The 17,899-nt window shown below is 43.7% G+C and overlaps 1 protein-coding gene across 1 annotated transcript in view; it reads left to right on the forward strand.

The window, feature by feature from the left end:
* Positions 1–17,683, forward strand: part of pkp3a (plakophilin 3a) — a 93,530-nt gene extending 75,847 nt beyond the window's left edge. Inside the window, exons 11-17 of the mRNA XM_080736235.1 lie at positions 747–864; positions 2,229–2,393; positions 2,855–3,037; positions 3,917–4,070; positions 9,270–9,465; positions 9,912–9,999; positions 17,336–17,683. Of these exons, the coding sequence (XP_080592361.1) occupies positions 747–864; positions 2,229–2,393; positions 2,855–3,037; positions 3,917–4,070; positions 9,270–9,465; positions 9,912–9,999; positions 17,336–17,377 (946 nt within the window). The 3' untranslated portion in view covers positions 17,378–17,683. The remainder of the gene's footprint in view (positions 1–746; positions 865–2,228; positions 2,394–2,854; positions 3,038–3,916; positions 4,071–9,269; positions 9,466–9,911; positions 10,000–17,335) is intronic.
* The last annotated feature ends 216 nt before the right edge of the window (positions 17,684–17,899 follow it).

Raw genomic sequence — 17,899 nt, forward strand, 5'->3', positions numbered from 1 at the left:
CTAGTAACTTTTCTCACCATCAGTTGATTCTTCATATCCATATGAGTCAAACCGCTGAGATCATTGGTTTATAATTGGAACACAGTTCTAATATGACGCCATATGAAAAAGGTCTATGGGAATTCAGAATGAAGGGGAAAAACATGTGTACTGTAAATGACGTCAAATTTCACTGCTCTATGTATGTATGTATGTCTTCTACAACACTACTGGATGTCTGTACTGTACTGTACTGTACTGTACTGTACTGTACTGTACTGTACTGTAATGCAGTGGTTCTCAACCTGTGGGGCGGGACCCCCAGGATGGTCCCCAAATTATTTTGGGGGGTCCCCAGATGATTAACCTAATGTTGCAACATTGTTTTCTCACTCAACAGTAAACAAACCAACATAAAGTTTAAGTGTATAGAGGGTATCTGCACATTTATAAAGTGACAATTTAAGGACTTTTTAATACCTCTAAAATGACAAATTAAACATTGGCCAAATGGTCAAAAATATTAGAGGCAGAAATTGTGAAAATAGCCGATCTACAAATATTTGAGTTACAAATGTTCACTTTAAAAATATATATATTCAAATATGTGCACAACTTTTCATGATTTTTTTAAATAGCAGATCTACAAGCTCGTAGCGTGGCACTCAGTGCTGCGCTGTGAGCTTGTATATCTGCTAATTTTTAAAGCATTAATAATAATTCATTCCAGGGCTTAATTAATATGTATATTATTGTTGTCATTGCAGGAACCTGAGCTCGGTGAATGAGAAGACCCGGCAGCAGATGAGAGAGACCCACGGCCTGGTGGATGCTCTGGTCACCTACATCCAAGGAGCCCTGGAGGGGAACAAGGCAGAGGACAAGGTAACACACACACCACCCAGGTCCTGATCCATGACACAGTTTGATGTCTGCCGTGACCATCCTGAACCTTTAAATAGTTTAGAAAGTGCTTCTTCTTTTCTAGCCAATAATCCCCAAAACAACATTTAACATGCAAACAAGTAAATGTAGAATACACATAACCTGAACGTTAATTTAAAGCCTTTTTAAGTTTGAAAATAGTCCCCCAAACTTTAAAAACGTAAGGAAATGTTGGCCTACTGTATAATGAATGAGCTGCCCAAAATATGGACCCCAGGATTGGAAGTTGCTCAGTGAGGTGGTCAGAATCAGTCCTTAAATAATGACTGAGTGATGCATCGCTCGAACGCATATATCGGTCAGACTCTAAAACAAACATATTTATTTAACTGACTCTAATCCTGGTTAAAATGTAGCCGATCTACGGGTTAGGTGTTGTAGGACTTTAATACCCACCAGACTGGTTGTTAGAGAGTTTCAGGTTAGGTGTTGTAGGACTTAACCCACCAGACTGGTTGTTAGAGAGTTTCAGTCAACAACTTGGGATGCCCAAAATGGAGGCAAAAAGAAAGACAAAGTATTGTGCTGTGTCCGCTATAATTGGCAGGGATGCTGTTACTTATACCCATAGAGCAGGGGTTCCCAAACGTTTTTTTCTCAGGGCAGCCCATAAATATTGTTTTAATCCAAGGCTCCCCTACATTATAATTTTCACTCCCAGCACCTTATATTTATAGCATATCGTCATTGTCGGTGGAAACCTTGTATGTCCAAAACCGTTTGTTTTGTATTTATCATCTATAAAATGTACTAAACTAGTGAAAACAGCAGATCTACAAGCACACAAGATGCGAGGCGTTGTGTGCTTGTAGATCTGCTGTTTTCACTAGTTTTGTGCGATGGTCTTGTATGATGAAGCAGGGCTTTGCTTTACCAAAAGACGTTTGAACCTTGGCACATATGAAGCCATTTTGGTAGAACTGACTGAAAATAACTTTGTGCTTCAAGTTTAAAATTATACTAAATATTTTTTCAAGTGTCCGAATAAATTCCAAATATTATCAAATTATCTCTTGGCACCCCTGGACTGCCGTCGCGGCACCCAAGGGTGCCCCGTCACCCAAGGGTGCCCCGTCACCCACTTTGAAAACCCCTGCCATAGAGTACTGAGTGACCTGTCCATTGTATCATGAAAACGTATTCCATGATTTTGTGAATGTATTCTTGCTGCACCAATAGTATTTCTGTCCCTGTATGTTTCTCTCTTATGTGGACATAAATAAATGGTTAATGTGTGTGTGTGTGTGTGTGCGTGCGTGCGTGTGTGTGTGTGTGTGTGTGCGTGCATGTGTGTGTGTGTGCAGGGAGTAGAGAACTCGGTGTGTGTGCTGCGTAACCTGTCCTACCAGCTGTACAGTGAGATGCCCCCCTCGGCTCTGCTCCGTCTGGAGGGTCCCACCAGAGCCCAGGACCCCGGCAAGGCTGAGCCCATAGGATGCTTCACCCCTAGGGGGCGCAAGGCCAAGAACGTATGTACCCACACTATCACCTTTTAATATGCATACTCACCCCTAGGGGGCGCAAGGCCAAGAACGTATGTACCCACACTATCACCTTTTAATACCTTGTGGTATGAAAACGTCCATCTCATGTCCGTGATACACGAACACGACATTCCGTTACCTATCGACTAGTATTTAGTCACCATTTTATTACCTTTTCATATACATTTATCACTGTTTTATCACATTCTAACATTCTAGTTTTCTACATTAGACACAAATGGTGCCCCTAATAATGAATGAATTCAGTAACTTCTGTCAGCGTTGTCAGTGTTTTTACCATATTTTCTGTGGGCGATCACGAGCGATTGATAAATACTCTGTCGTACAATGGCTCACAACAATGGCTCACAACGTGTCACATCCGGCTATTTGTCGACATTTATTAAGTGGATGCTTCTTACGTGTTCTTCTTCTTCTCCTCTCAGAGGAAGAACCAGGACCTGTCCACCTTCACGGAGGTGGCGCGCGTGCCCAAGGGCGTGGAGTGGCTCTGGCACCCCCAGGTGGTTGGGCTGTATAACCGCGTGCTGAAGCAGTGTGAGATCAACTCCACCACCAGAGAGGCTGCGTCCGGAGCTCTGCAGAACATCACCGCTGGAGACAAGAGGGTACTGCACCTTATATACATATTATATACATACATCACCGCTGGCGACAAGAGGGTACTGCACCTTATACACATATATACATACACCACCGCTGGTGATAAGAGGGTACTGCACCTTATACACATATATAAATACATACATCACCGCTGGTGACAAGAGGGTACTGCACCTTATATACATACACCACCGCTGGCGACAAGAAGGTACTGCACCTTATTGCAACCTCCACCGGCTGTCCGTCCGTCCAGTCCTTCTGTCTGTCCGTCACGTCACGTTACACTTTTGCCCTGCTCATATCTCCGCAACCGTTGCCCCGATCCATGCCAAATTTTGCACACACACTCCTTGGCCACAACCTCCACCCATCAATTCTCACATGCCCCTCTTCTAGCGCCACCATGAGGCAGATTCTTGCAAAACACATTTATGGACACTGCTCCTACACATTTTGCCCTAAAATCACGCAAATCAGTAAGCAATGTCTACACTCATGTCATCAACATGGATCTCTCCCATATAGCGCCACCATCAGGACGATTTTTTCAAACACTTTTTTGGACACTGCTTCTACACATTTTGCTCTAAAATCACGCTGCGACCTGACGGTCGCTTATCTCCCGATTAGGGAGTCTTACTGGTATGTTATACTGAGCTGTAGTTCCTTTGTGCTCCTGTAGAGGACGTAGTGGTGTATGTTATACTGAGCTGTAGTTCCTGTGTGCTCCTATAGGGGGTGTTGTATGTGTTATACTGAGCTGTAGTTCCTCTGTGCTCCTCTAGGGGGCGTGTTGTATGTGTTATACTGAGCTGTAGTTCCTCTGTGCTCCTCTAGGGGGTGTTGTATTATACTGAGCTGTAGTTCCTGTGTTTGTCCTCTAGTGGGCGTCGGTGCTGAGTCGCGTGGCGTTGGAGCAGGAGCGCATGCTGCCCGTCTTATTGGACAACCTGAGGACCACCAGCGACCTGGAGCTACGATCTCTGACCGGGTTCCTACGCAACCTGAGCAGACACGCCTCCGACAAGAACGACATGGGTACCACTTTATATTACTATTATAACTATAGATCTTCTGACCGGGTTCCTACGCAACCTGAGCAGACACGCCTCCGACAAGAACGACATGGGTACAAGTTTATATTACTAACTATTTTAACTATTAAACAAGAACGACATGGGTACGTGTATAACAACGAAACTCAGCACAAAAAGAAAGGAAACTTGACTTCGGTCCATTATATCTCCCCTTTAATAATACCAAATTGTATTGAGTTTTATATCATTTGTATTGTTGATTTGTTACCTTTACAACGAGGTACAGCTTGTAAGCATCGGACATTCGAGGCGTGAACTACACAGCAAATGTGTGGGTAGCACCGACCAAAATGTTGCCAAAATGACTTGTTTGGCTTGGATTGTAAATTTTCTTAGGGCACAAAGGCCAAACGCCAGGGCAGGAAGGCCATCAAATAAAACAAGATTTCAGTCCATTGAAAGAATTAGTTGAATTTTAAGGGCCTAATCTGCAGTGAAATAGATAAATGATGGTATTTACAATCTGATCCATGCTCAGCCCTGCACCAATCAAAGTCACTGGACTGGTTTAACGATGGGGATTTAAGATTTCAGAATCTAAAAAAAAAAAAAAAAAAAACACTGGTGTCAACATGACAAGAAAGAGACACTGGTGTCTACATATTGACAATAAAGAGACACTGGTGTCTACTGTCTACATATTGACCAGAAAGAGACACTGGTGTCTACTGTCTACATATTGACCAGAAAGAGACACTGGTGTCTACATATTGACAATAAAGAGACACTGGTGTCTACGGTCTACATATTGACCAGAAAGCAGGGTGTCCGCGGATCTTGAAAAGCATTGAAAAGTATTGAATTTAGTTTTGCAAATTCAAGGCCTTAAAATGTCTTAAAAAGTATGGAATAATGTGAGTGGGGGTATTGAATTTTATCTTGGGCAGAATGAATAAACGTGTCGCAAACAGACTTGTTCCGTTTGTCTCACTCCGTAGTTTTTTCTTCCTGGTTCTGAGCCGTCCGACGTAATCCAATAAAAGTAATGTAATGATTGCTGTGATGCGACCAAAACGGCCGGTCGAGTGGACCGAAACGAACGCTCCCTGCTGTTGCATGAGCCGACTCAGCGCCGTCCGAGTTATATCTACTGGGGGACAGAATAGTAAATAATGTTTGGGGGGGAAAGCGTCACTCAAAGTGCCTCTGGCAAACCGCAGCGCGTCTTTTACGGGACTTGCTTGACTGTCGCTATCTTTCACTAAAAGGCGTCCCCTCTGAGCTTCAGTAGCCCTAGATAGATGCTAATCTAATAGCATGTAGCGTGTTGGTTGACACAACAGAGCGATGCGGGGGCATCGCGTATCGCCGACGTTCCAGCGCGTTGTCATTGCTGTGCCGCTTGTCAGAAAGCAGCCTACTTTATTAGAAGTATCTGTAAGTTGAGAAACAAACCAGCTGCACGCCTTTACCACGGAGACTGGGAGGAAGATAAACTATTTCTCTCTGTGTGTGAGACGGGTGTCTCTATGTGTGTGAACGAGAAGACGAGAAGAGAGGCGGGGCTGTGTTTGTGTGTGTGTGCGTGCGTGCGTGCGTGCGTGCACAAGGCATGCAACACTGATCAGTGTGCACATTTGAAGTGAGTAGGCTCTTGTAATGTAAATATAATGGCATAGCCTACACACCCTCATAAACCATGTTATATTTACATTGCAATTATTTTATAGCTACAAATGTGAATTATATTATCCATATAAAGGCTATGAAGGTTAACAAAAAAAACACGTGAATATGTGATTGGAATCAATGGAGGGGTCTCATCTGGAGATATTTTATGTGGGTTACTTTCTGACAACATGGATGGATGAGGGACTACAGTTTAAATTCTGGACCCAGGTGATTTCATAAAGCCCCAGAGGTGGCCTACCATGCATTTGTAAGGCTCCTTTCACCATTTGATGTTATATTGTTTTTTATTCATGGGTCATGAATTGGGACAAATTGGACAGGTAATGGTCCTGCATGGGCAGTATTGCTGTGAGTACTGGGATTGTACTAAAATTAATTGGGAGAGATGTTTTCCTTTTGGATTTAAAAGGTTAAAGACAAAGTTACAATGAAGGTCAATATTTGCCCACATAATTGTTGAAGAGACCGGAATAATAATATTGGTTGGCCAGGTTTGCATGTGCATTTGATTGGCCTATGTGGTAGCTTTTTACTGACACACTGCTTTGCCACCGACAAACACTGCTTTGTCTCTGATTTATGAATGTGGCCTTATATTTGTCGATTCCTTTCCCGTGGTAATGGTATTGAATTTGTCATTTTAGAGGTATTAAAAAGCCTTAAAAGTATTGAATTTGTACTTGGGAAATGTGCAGATACCCTGCCAGAAAGAGACACTGGTGTCTACTGTCTACATATTGACCAGAAAGAGACACTGGTGTCTACATATTGACCAGAAAGAGACAGAGCAGAAAGTGGTCCAGTCAGCTGGGGCATTAAGGCCACTGTGGTCTCAGGCCATGCCATTGGTTTGAGGGGCATTAAGGCCACTGTGGCCTCAGGTCATGCCATTGGTTTGAGGGGCATTAAGGCCACTGTGGTCTCAGGTCATGTCATTGGTTTGAGGGGCATTAAGGCCACTGTGGCCTCAGGTCATGCCATTGGTTTGAGGGGCATTAAGGCCACTGTGGTCTCAGGTCATGTCATTGGTTTGAGGGGCATTAATGCCACTGTGGTCTCAGGTCATGCCATTGGTTTGAGGGGCATTAAGGCCACTGTGGTCTCAGGTCATGACATTGGTTTGAGGGGCATTAAGGCCACTGTGGTCTCAGGTCATGCCATTGGTTTGAGGGGCATTAAGGCCACTGTGGTCTCAGGTCATGTCATTGGTTTGAGGGGCATTAAGGCCACTGTGGCCTCAGGTCATGCCATTGGTTTGAGGGGCACAAGGCCACTGTGGTCTCAGGTCATGACATTGGTTTGAGGGGCATTAAGGCCACTGTGGTCTCAGGTCATGTCATTGGTTTGAGGGGCATTAAGGCCACTGTGGTCTCAGGTCATGTCATTGGTTTGAGGGGCATTAACTCATACCCTGCCAAACCCGAGGAACCCGAGAATTTCGCGATGTCCCTCCCTGCCACGCCCGAGGAACCCGAGAATTTCCGCCATTTTGAAAAAAAATAAATGTTTTGGGACCCCAAAAACGTTAGTAGGCATGATAGCGATCGCGAAATTGCTTGTTTAACCCCCATACAACCCCCATACAACTCAGGTAGCAGACCTCCAAGCTCACAACAGTGTAAAACATAATGGCTGCTATCTCATGAATGCCTGAACGGATTTCCATTCGGATTTTTTTGTTTGAAAGCTGTGAGCAATGTGGACACACGTGGTGCATTATCTAGGCATGGGTGTGCATGATCCGTGCACTATGAATTACATGGAAGTCTATGGAGACGAATGGCAGTTAAAGAGTACGAAGGTATTGTTAAATGGCAGCATATGAGTTAAGGCCACTGTGGCCTCAGGTCATGACATTGGTTTGAGGGGCATTAAGGCCACTGTGGTCTCAGGTCATGCCATTGGTTTGAGGGGCATTAAGGCCACTGTGGTCTCAGGTCATGCCATTGGTTTGAGGGGCATTAAGGCCACTGTGGCCTCAGGTCATGCCATTGGTTTGAGGGGCATTAAGGCCACTGTGGCCTCAGGTCATGCCATTGGTTTGAGGGGCACAAGGCCAAACTGAGGGGCAACGACTGCCATGGCCTCCATGAAATTCCTGCCCTGCTCACATCACATTGCTCTGTGTCGTGAGCTTAAGTTGTAGATCTGATGTTTTTGGCTTCGGTGGTTCAAGTTACTGAGGAGTGGAGGTTGAACCCAGAGCACAACAAGCTCTTTAAGATATATTTTACCCATAATACTGTAGAGCCATACATCTGTTTATTGTGTTGTACCTGTGTTCATAACATAATACAGTATATTTAAATACTGTATCTATATCTCTCTGTTGTGTCGAGTGTAACAGAGCTGCCTGGATGAGGTTACATCACTTTATTATCTTAATAATAACAGTATTTGGTTTTAGTAAAATAGCAGTGCAGCAAACAAAGGTGTTTCTGATACCACAGCCTTTCCTGGCAGCAGCCAGCTTTATGAAACAAACACTGGTTGGACCTCCTTGGCGTGCACGTGCATGTGCACGTGCTCGGCCTTGTTTACACTGTGTAAGCGCTAGCCGTTTCACTCACACATTCATCACACAGATGGATCACATTGACCAAAGCAGCGGTATACAGATCGGGGACCTGTTGGAACCTGCTTCACACAGGAACTCTCACATGAGGGCTAAACTGTGCCTTCATTATTAGTATTTTAACTCTTATAGACCTGCATCCTTGTCGTTTTAACCACTTTAACCATTATTTTGTGCTTCAACTATAAAAAAAAATAGCAGATCTACAAGCTGTATATCGAGTATATATGACAGGGATGGGCAACTTTGATGATGGAGAAGGCCACTATATTTCCACCTTCACTCCAGAGGGCCACATTGCATATTACTACGTCCTACTTTGTCATATTACATTCTAGTATCTCATACAAAAGAAGCTAAAATAGCCGAAAAGCTCAAAATGCATCACAGCGCGATGCGTTTTGAGCTTGTAGATCGGCTATTTTTGCTTCTTTTGAATTGGAATCCTGGAATTTTATTTTTTTATTTTTTTATTGGAATCCTGAAATGTAACATTTTGATTTAATTTCAAACGCATTTAGTTATATACTCATGTTAACTTTATGAACCTAAATACAAATACATTGGACATGAAAAATACATTTTAATACTACTATGCTAGTCATTAAGCTACTTAAAGCAGGTCATGTTTGGAATTGTAACAGCTGAAATAAATAATATATCAGTATTCCAGTATTAACCTGCGGGCCGCATTAGTTTAGCTGCACTTGAACAACCGTTCCAGGCTTCCATATCCAGCCCAAGAAACCATAGAAACGAAGGGAAAAAATTGAATGTACTTCTTAAAACAAATGTATCATGTCTGTTGCTAAGGTATGGCAACATGACTGGTGTCTTGCACGTGAGAGTCATGTTGCCATACCTTAGCTTTTTCTCAACTGACACCACTGCTCATTATCAATAATAATTAACCCCCTCCATCCCTCTGTGCAGCCACCAAGGTGGTGAACAACCTGGTGACGCTGCTGCCCAGTGACGGGCACCAGAAGGAGCCCTCCAGCGAGGTGGTGGTCAACATCTGTGGCATCCTCAACAACCTGGTCACCGCCAGCTCCCTGGCCGCCCGCGACATCACCTTCTTCGATGGCCTGGCCAAGCTGGTGGGCATCAAGAACTCCCACGACAACAGGTGGGTTGGCATGACGACAGGAGGGTTCTAGCTCTAATGTGCTCTATTTGTATTGTTTGTTTGTTGTAATGGGACTATGGATGGAAACTAGAATTCTTGCTAAATCCAGTGCATGTTTTCATAGACCTTCCTACCTGGTTAGTTAGGTGGATTTCCCTCACTGATCTGTTGACCCCTCCCCACAGCTAAAACGGGCTCTTCATCATCTCCCAAAAGCGCTAAAATATTCTGTACATGTCCTGTGTTTAACAGTGTTGTATACAGTATAATATAGTGTACATTAATATTATATGTATTAATGTGTTCCCTCAGTGCTGGCAGGGTGAAAGCAGCCAAGGCAGCAGCTACAGTCCTGTGTTTAATAAATACAGTATATTAACGGTACATTAATGGGTTTAATACTGTATAAATACAGTATATTAATGGTACATTAATGTGTCCCTCAGTGCTGGCAGGGTGAAGGCAGCCAAGGCAGCGGCTACAGTTCTGTGCAACATGTTCCAGTACAAGAAACTACACAAGAGCTACAAGCAGGTGAGAACGGCTTCACATTGATAACAACATGGAACGAAATGGAAACGCAAGAGTCCATTTACAGTTAACACCTACTGTAGACCCGGGGTTTCCAAACCGTTTTGACTCAGGTCACTCCTATAAATAACTTTTTCATCCAAGGTAACCCTGAATTATTATTATTATTATTATTATTTTTTAGAATCTTGCATCATGTTACGCTAGGTAAATATGCACATCTTCCCACCTGAGATACGGTCAGGGTTGCCAACATTGGACTGTCAGAATTCAGGAGATTTCTTTTTGGGGGCACACAGAACTCGCCAACCAGGATCCCCCCAAAACTTCTTAACAGATATATATTTTCCTGTGTTCTGGTGAATTTTGTACATGTTTGATACTTTTATCAGGCTTGCTTTACTAGCATGGGTACAATTTCAGCCTTAAAATGCCAAATGTAGGTGATGACTGAAGCAAAGTAAGACATCTTTAATAATGACTTTTAATCTTTAAGTCATTACTTAGTGAATATCTATATGGTTTTGCATGCATTGCCCACACTGGGGGCCCTCCCCCCCAAAAAAATTAATAAATACTAATAATAACTTAGTAGATGTAATTTCCAGTGTTCTGGTACATTTTGGGAGTTTGATAACAAATCCAGGAGAAATTAAGGAGAAATGACAATTCAGGAGCATGACAGGAGATGGGGTCAAAATTCTGGAGACTCCTGCCAAATTCAGGAGTGTTGGTAACCCTGGATATGTCACGGTGAAATATCAGTTTCCATCAGAACTGACTGAACATAACTTTATACTTGACGTTTAACCACTTGAACCCCAGCATCACTATTCTGCGGGGGAAGGTTGTGACGCGTTGTGAGCTTGTAGGTCGTCTATTTTTGGTGAAGAGAGTTGGTATACTTTAGATAGAAAAATAACTCTTCAAGTACAGTGCAAATCAGGTTTGTTTTACTAATCTTAGTGAAGAGATGAAATGATATTGAAGAATTCCAAATATCAACTTATTCTGAGGCACCCGTGGACAGGCATCACGGCACCCTACCGTGTTGGGGAAACCCTGACATAGAAAATAAAGTAAAACCTGGAAGCAGGGACGTGCTGGCCATTGGGAAAAGCGGGACAACTCCCGAACGGCTGGTTCATTCCTGGCCGGTCCAGGCTGGCCATTAGGAAAGTAGTGAAAACAGCAGATCTACAAGCACACAACGCCTCGCGGTGCGAGGCGTTGTGTGCTTGTAGATCGTCTGTTTTCACTAGTTTAAATCATTTTTAAAATGATAAATACAAAACAAACGGTTTTGGACATACAAGGTTTCCACCCGACAACGACGAAATATAACTCATGTAATTGGCCCACTGGCTTGTCACTTTGTCACAAATCTTTGAGTAGCAGCAGCGCTATAGAGAGAGATCTCTCTCTATAGCGCGCAATGAGGGCCTCTCCAACTCTTTTTCCCGGGCTGAATCAGGGGCCCAGCACGTCCCTGCATGGAAGTACAAAATAAAAACACCATCAGAGACGTTGCATGTTGTCCACACCTTTTCAAAATGATGAATACATACTGCTCAAAGAAATGAAGGGAACAAAATGTTCCCTTCATTTCTTTGAGCAGTGTGTATTTTGGTTTATTGCACTTGTACTTATGGGTGTGTTACTGAAGTCGTAAAAAAAAAGGTAAAGAGGTTTAGGCATAACTTAGGGGTTAGGATGAAAAGCCATTTCGGCATCAATGCCTGTCGGCGTCGCCGGTTCGATTGCCGATCCGAGCAACCTTTGTCCGCATGTCACTCCCTGTCTCTCCCCCATTTCCTGTCAGTCTACTGTCCTATCCAATAAAGGCAAGCTCTGAACCGGAAACATCCTCTCCTGATGCAGCAGTTCATGTTTTGTGCACTGGTTCTGTACTGTAGTGCACTGGTTCTGTACTGTAGTGCACTGGTTCTGTACTGTAGTGCACTGGTTCTGTACTGTAGTGCACTGGTTCTGTACTGTAGTGCACTGGTTCTGTTCTGTAGTGCACTGGTTCTGTACTGTAGTGCACTGGTTCTGTACTGTAGTGCACTGGTTCTGTACTGTAGTGCACTGGTTCTGTACTGTAGTGCACGTCGGCTGTTGCTCAATGTCTCTAATACTCTAGGTGTCCTGCTGTTCTTTACAGAGCAGAACCATAGCTTTACACTCGTATATCATGTGTGGGGGCGTGGCCATGCTGCTGACTAGTCTTTACCTGTCTACTGGAAGAATGTGCACATGTTGTAACCACACCCCCTATACACATGTGGTTCTCAACATGTGGGTCGGGACTCCCAGGGGGGACCCCCAATTATTTTGGGGGGGTCCCCAGATGATTAACTTAATGTGCAACATTGTTTTCTCACTCCACAGTAAACAAACCAACATACATTTTAAGTGTATAGAGGGTATCTGCACATTTCTAAAGTGACAATTGAAGGACTTTTTAATACCTCTAAAATCACAAATCAAACATATTGTCAAAATATTAGAGGCTGAAATTGTGAAAATAGCAGATCTACAAGCTCACAACGCCTACGCTAACATTTTGTATAACAATAGCACTGTGTTCTACAAAATGTAATGCCTCAACTCTTAGTGCTCGTCAGGGTGGGGGGGGGGGGGGTCCCCAGTATGATTGATATGATTTGATATGATATTATTATTTTGGGGGTCGCGGCCTGAAAAGGTTGAGGACCCCTGGTCTATGATATCAAAGCCAGGGTCATCAGGGTCTCCTGGTATCAGAGGAATGAAGCAACAACTGATTGCTGGTCTAAATAAAGATCTCAGCCTCTCCACCACCGCTAACGGTTGTTCCCTGGCCCCGCGCCAACACCCTCTGCAACGCATCACACACCCTACCTACACACACGCACGCACGCATACACACCCTACACACACGCACGCATACACACCCTACACACACGCACGCATACACACCCTACACACACGCACGCATACACACCCTACACACACGCACGCACGCACAAATGCGAATGAAATAAATACATAAAAATGAAAACAATAAATACATACTGTATGTAATAGAATCTTCAAAGGCACTGTGGTGTTAGTCTGACACACACACACACACACACACGCACGCACGCGCGCGCACACAAACTTTCAAAGCCAAGTGCTAAAACTTTCTCCTCCCTGTAATTTCTGAGCCACACCTTTGTGTGTGCACGTGCGCACACAAAAGAGTGTGTGTGTGTGTGTGTGTGTGTGTGTGTGTGTGTGTGTGTGTGTGTGTGTGTGTGTGTGTGTGTGTGTGTGTGTGCGTGCGTGCGTGCGTGCGTGTGTGTGTGTGTGTGTTTGCTAAGAGAAAGCAAGCAGGGAGGGGCTGGGCATGGCAGTTTACATTCCACACAGTCTGTGTACAGTATGTGTGTGTTGTGTGTGTGTGTGTGTGTGTGTGTGTGTGTGTGTGTGTGTGTGTGTGCGAGCGTTTGCGTGTGTGTGTGTGTGTGTGTGTGTGTGTGTGTGTGTGTGTGCCTGTGCGTGTGTGCATGCGAGCACGTGTCGAGGCGTTCTCATTGGTTGGGTGGAAGTCTCCCAGCCAGCCTCGCCCTCCTCTCATTGGGTGGGGTCATGGGGGGCGGAGTCCTTGTCTTCGGGGTGCGACTCTGAAGTCCTTCCCCGGTGAACAAGTCCCGACAGACCAACACCTCCCTCCTGGTTCCTACAGTCCTTACAGGCTCATATCTGGGACACAACACAACACAACACAACACAATACACCAGTCCTTTTAAACCTCTTCATGTCACACACTGTTGTTTTTGACAGCAAATGTTTATTTAGTTTTAGTCATAGTCTTTGGAATAAAATGTAATTTAGTTTCAGTCATAATTTAGTCACCCGAAAAGTTTTAGTTTTAGTCTAATTTCAGTCAACTAAATATCATAAGATTTTAGTCTACGAAATCTACAGTTGATTTAGTCAACTAAAATGTATTTTGGCAGGCCTTGATGGCATCTTAACTCATTAAGAGCCCCTGAAATTAACGGATTATAAAGTCCACGATGCCTCCCTCAGGCTGCATTCACTCCCGTTGTCTTATTTTGAAGGCCAGAAGTCCACAGCGTAAACACTTCCGGTCTGACGTCATCGCGTCCTTCACCGGAATCGATCATTGTTTACGTGGTGTCATGGCGGATCGGATCGATGCTTTTCAACATGTGTTTTATAAGCAAGCATCTATTGCCATCTTCGCTTCTAAAGTGTTGTTTTGAGATAATGGACATTAAAGATGAGATTCCCCGTCTGCCTCAATGTTATGGGATTACTATTTTGTGCTCGTGGATCCGTGATGATGATAAATCAGCGACGGAGATCAGCTCGGAACCATCCGCCATTGTACCCGGTAGGATAACCGCCGTTACAGTAATATATTACTTTTCGCGAGATATCTCGGGAATGGCACTCGAGATACTCGAGTACATTTCGCGAGATATCTCGGGAATGGCACTAAATCGGTTAATGACTGATTTTATACTTGGTTGTGAGCTTGTAGATCGGCTATTTTCAGCACACAACACCGGAGAGCAACCAAACATAAAATGACTCTCTTCTCCACTAGTCCCTCCCTAACGTTTTATTCTAGTTTTAATTTTTTTGACGAAATCGTCAATATATTATTTAGTCTTAGTTTTGATTTAGTTTTCGTCAGTGAAAAAAACGCAGTCGACAAAAACAATTCGTCATAGTTTTAGTCGACAAAATCAACACTACACGTCAAGGTCCATTATCTATTCAGCATTTGAGCCACAGTAGTCTCAAGTAGCCAAACAGCTATTCCACGATCTCTGAATGCTATATAGCAGGGGTCTTCAACGTTTTCAGGCCGAGGACCCCTTAGTTGAGAGAGAGAGATGAAGCAGGGACCCCCACAACATGTTCATAGATTCCATATAGTTTCATTGTTTGACAGCACAATCATCAGTGTATTTTGGATTCATGTCAATTTGTGTTTTCAGATATTTAACCACTTGAACCGTCAATACTTAATAAAGTTGTACTTAGTCAGTTCTTTTTCCCCTCTACACCAAACCTCTTTAGCTGAAAATAGCTGATCTGCTGCGAGGTGTTGTGAGCTTGTAGATCTGCTATTTTTGGCTAAAGTTCTCAGAATATGGACGCTAGGGTTCAAGTGGTTAATATAAAAAAGGAGAAAAACATATTTCACTCGAAGATTTGGAGGACCCCCTGTAGTAACTCTGAGGACCCCCTGTTGAAGACCCCTGCTATATAGTAAGGCTGGGCGATATTAGGAAAACCTTCGATATTCGATAACGTTGTTGAATACCTCGATATCGATATTACTCACAATATTAGTCAAAACAATTGCATTATATAGTTTTTAATGTTTTTCTGCTTTAGGTCCACTGCCTGCCTAACCCAGATAATGAATAGCATATCCATACATGCACACTGCACAGTACACACAGAATAAAGACATATTTTATGTTAAGATATATTTTAACATGTCATTTAAGATCAAGGTTCATAATGTTATGTGTGTTGTTGTTTTTTTTATTTTGTTCTGTCCAGTATGTTTTGTCTTCTCTGTATACATGTAACCATTGTAACATGTATTTATGTTGGGGCCCCCCTCTAAAACGAGATGGCACATCTCAAGGGGTTTAGCCCAATAAAGAAACTTGAATCATCAAGATAAGCAGCAAGCTTAATATGCTTAGATGATTTTGATTTATATTATTAGGATAAACGTGCGCGATGTTAAAAATGAAACGGAAGTGAGGAGGAGGCTAAACTTCTGCTTTCTTTTTTTTTTTTCGCTTAATTTTTATCCCACGATTTTGTAACCCATTTTTTCACCCAGTGCCAATTGCCTATGTAATCCTGGGCTCTGCTCTCCCTCTGCTGTGCCTGGGGAGACAACGGACTGACCTCATGCTTCCTTCAATACATGAGTAGTCCAAGTTGTTTCTTTTCACCTGACAGGGGGGATTTCCCCCGGGATGGACGTAGCGCGTGGAAGGAACACGTTATTCCAACCAGTTCCTTTCCCCTCCATCAAGCGCCCCGGCTGGCCAGGGGGAGGCATTATTGAGACCAGGATTACTGCATGTTTTTGTGAGGGTATCAACCCTAGGAGACACGGGGAGAACGTGCAAACTCCACACAGAAAGGCCCTATCGCTGACCCCACCTAGGGTGTGGGCACTGATGACGCGGAGAGAGAAACACACCCCCAGCACCCACAGCTTTCCCCGGCGGGAATCGAACCCAGGACCATCTAGCTGTGAGGCGAAGCGCTAACCACTGCACCACCGTGCCCCCTTAAACTTCTGCTTTCTCATCATAAGAACTTCCAGGTCAACAGTCTGGCCTCGCCAGACTAGAGCCACAGAACCACCATGTGACGACATTTAACATCTCAGACCTGAAACATAGTATATTTTGCAATTGGCAATTCCATGTTGCATTGATGTTGATTGGAGAGAGAGAACTGGCAAATGTTGATCAAAATAACAATTCTTCTAAATCAGGGGTCTTCAACTTTTTCAGGCCAAGGACCCCTTAGAGCCAATATATATATATATGTAGTTTCATTGTTTGACAGCACAATCATCAGTGTATTTTGGATTCATGTCAATGTGTGTTTTCAGATATTTAACCACTTGAACCGTCAACACTTAATAAACTTGATCTTTCACTCTGTACTTAGTCTGCTCTTTTTCCCCTCTACACCAAAGCTCTTTGCCAAAAATAGCCAATCTACAAGCTCACAACGCCTCGCAGCGCAAGGCATTGTGAGCTTGTAAATCTGCTATTTTTGGCTAAAATTCGCAGACTACGGATGCTAGGGTTCAAGTGTTAAAAAAGGAGAAAAAAAGGTTTCTATCACTCAAAGATTTGGAGGACCCCCTGTAGTAATTCTGAGGACCCCCTAGGGGTCCCGGACCCACTGTTGAAGACCCTGTTCTAAGTAATAAAGTGAAATAGAGATATTTACAAAAGGAAAGGGGGCTTAGTTTCAGGTGGTGAACTAATGGAATTCATATTATTTATATTGCACATGCATGTTTTCATGTTGAGTAGTGTAGGGTAGGCTGCATTCCTTGATCTGTCCTTCTGTAAATCGCGCTAGTCAAAAGAACTACACGTTCTTCTGACCAGCGCCATGTTGACTCTCCCTTAATGCAGCTCGGGGCTCACAGGAACAGCCAGGGATGATAGGATATGGAATTGCACCAGGCGCGATTTCGAGACAGTTTCGAGCCGAAGCGTCCACTGTCTGAACGTACCCTCATTAATCAGTGTGTGTTGTCTTTTGCTTTGTCTTTCACAGAAAGGATTCACGAGACCAGACTTTGCAGACATGACCATCTAGCTTCCTGTTCCTGTGTGTAGTTCACTTCCTCTTCCTGTCCTGGAGGACCTGCTACTAGAAAACTACAAACATGGAGGACCTGGCTGGGCTACTGGACCACTACTAACGTCTGACTGTGTTTGTGATGCTGCCACCCGCTGGCCTGGAATGTCATGATGAAGGTGGTGGTAAAAACAATACCGGCTTCCCCTGAAATATAAACTTCACTAATATGTAATATTCGTCCATCTATATAGCAGTGGTTCTGAAAGTGAACTGTTCTTTAAAGGGCTTCTAAAATGGACCCTTACGGGTGTAAATGATAACGTTATCATTAAGTAGCGATGGACGGATGGATATGTGCACCTTAACTGTTTTTAACTGCTTGGTTTGAACACTGGAGTGGATTCAGGGATCTCTCTCTCTCTCTCTCTCTCTCTCTCTCTCTCTCTCTCTCTCTCTCTCTCACATACACCCTGGTGAAACTGCTGTAACCGGTTATGCTAGCTAGCCTGGGGCGCTGCTAGCGTTTACTGATCTAGT

Source organism: Nannobrachium achirus, assembly GCF_963921795.1.
Source record: "Nannobrachium achirus genome assembly, chromosome: 11".
NCBI lineage: Eukaryota > Metazoa > Chordata > Actinopteri > Myctophiformes > Myctophidae > Nannobrachium > Nannobrachium achirus.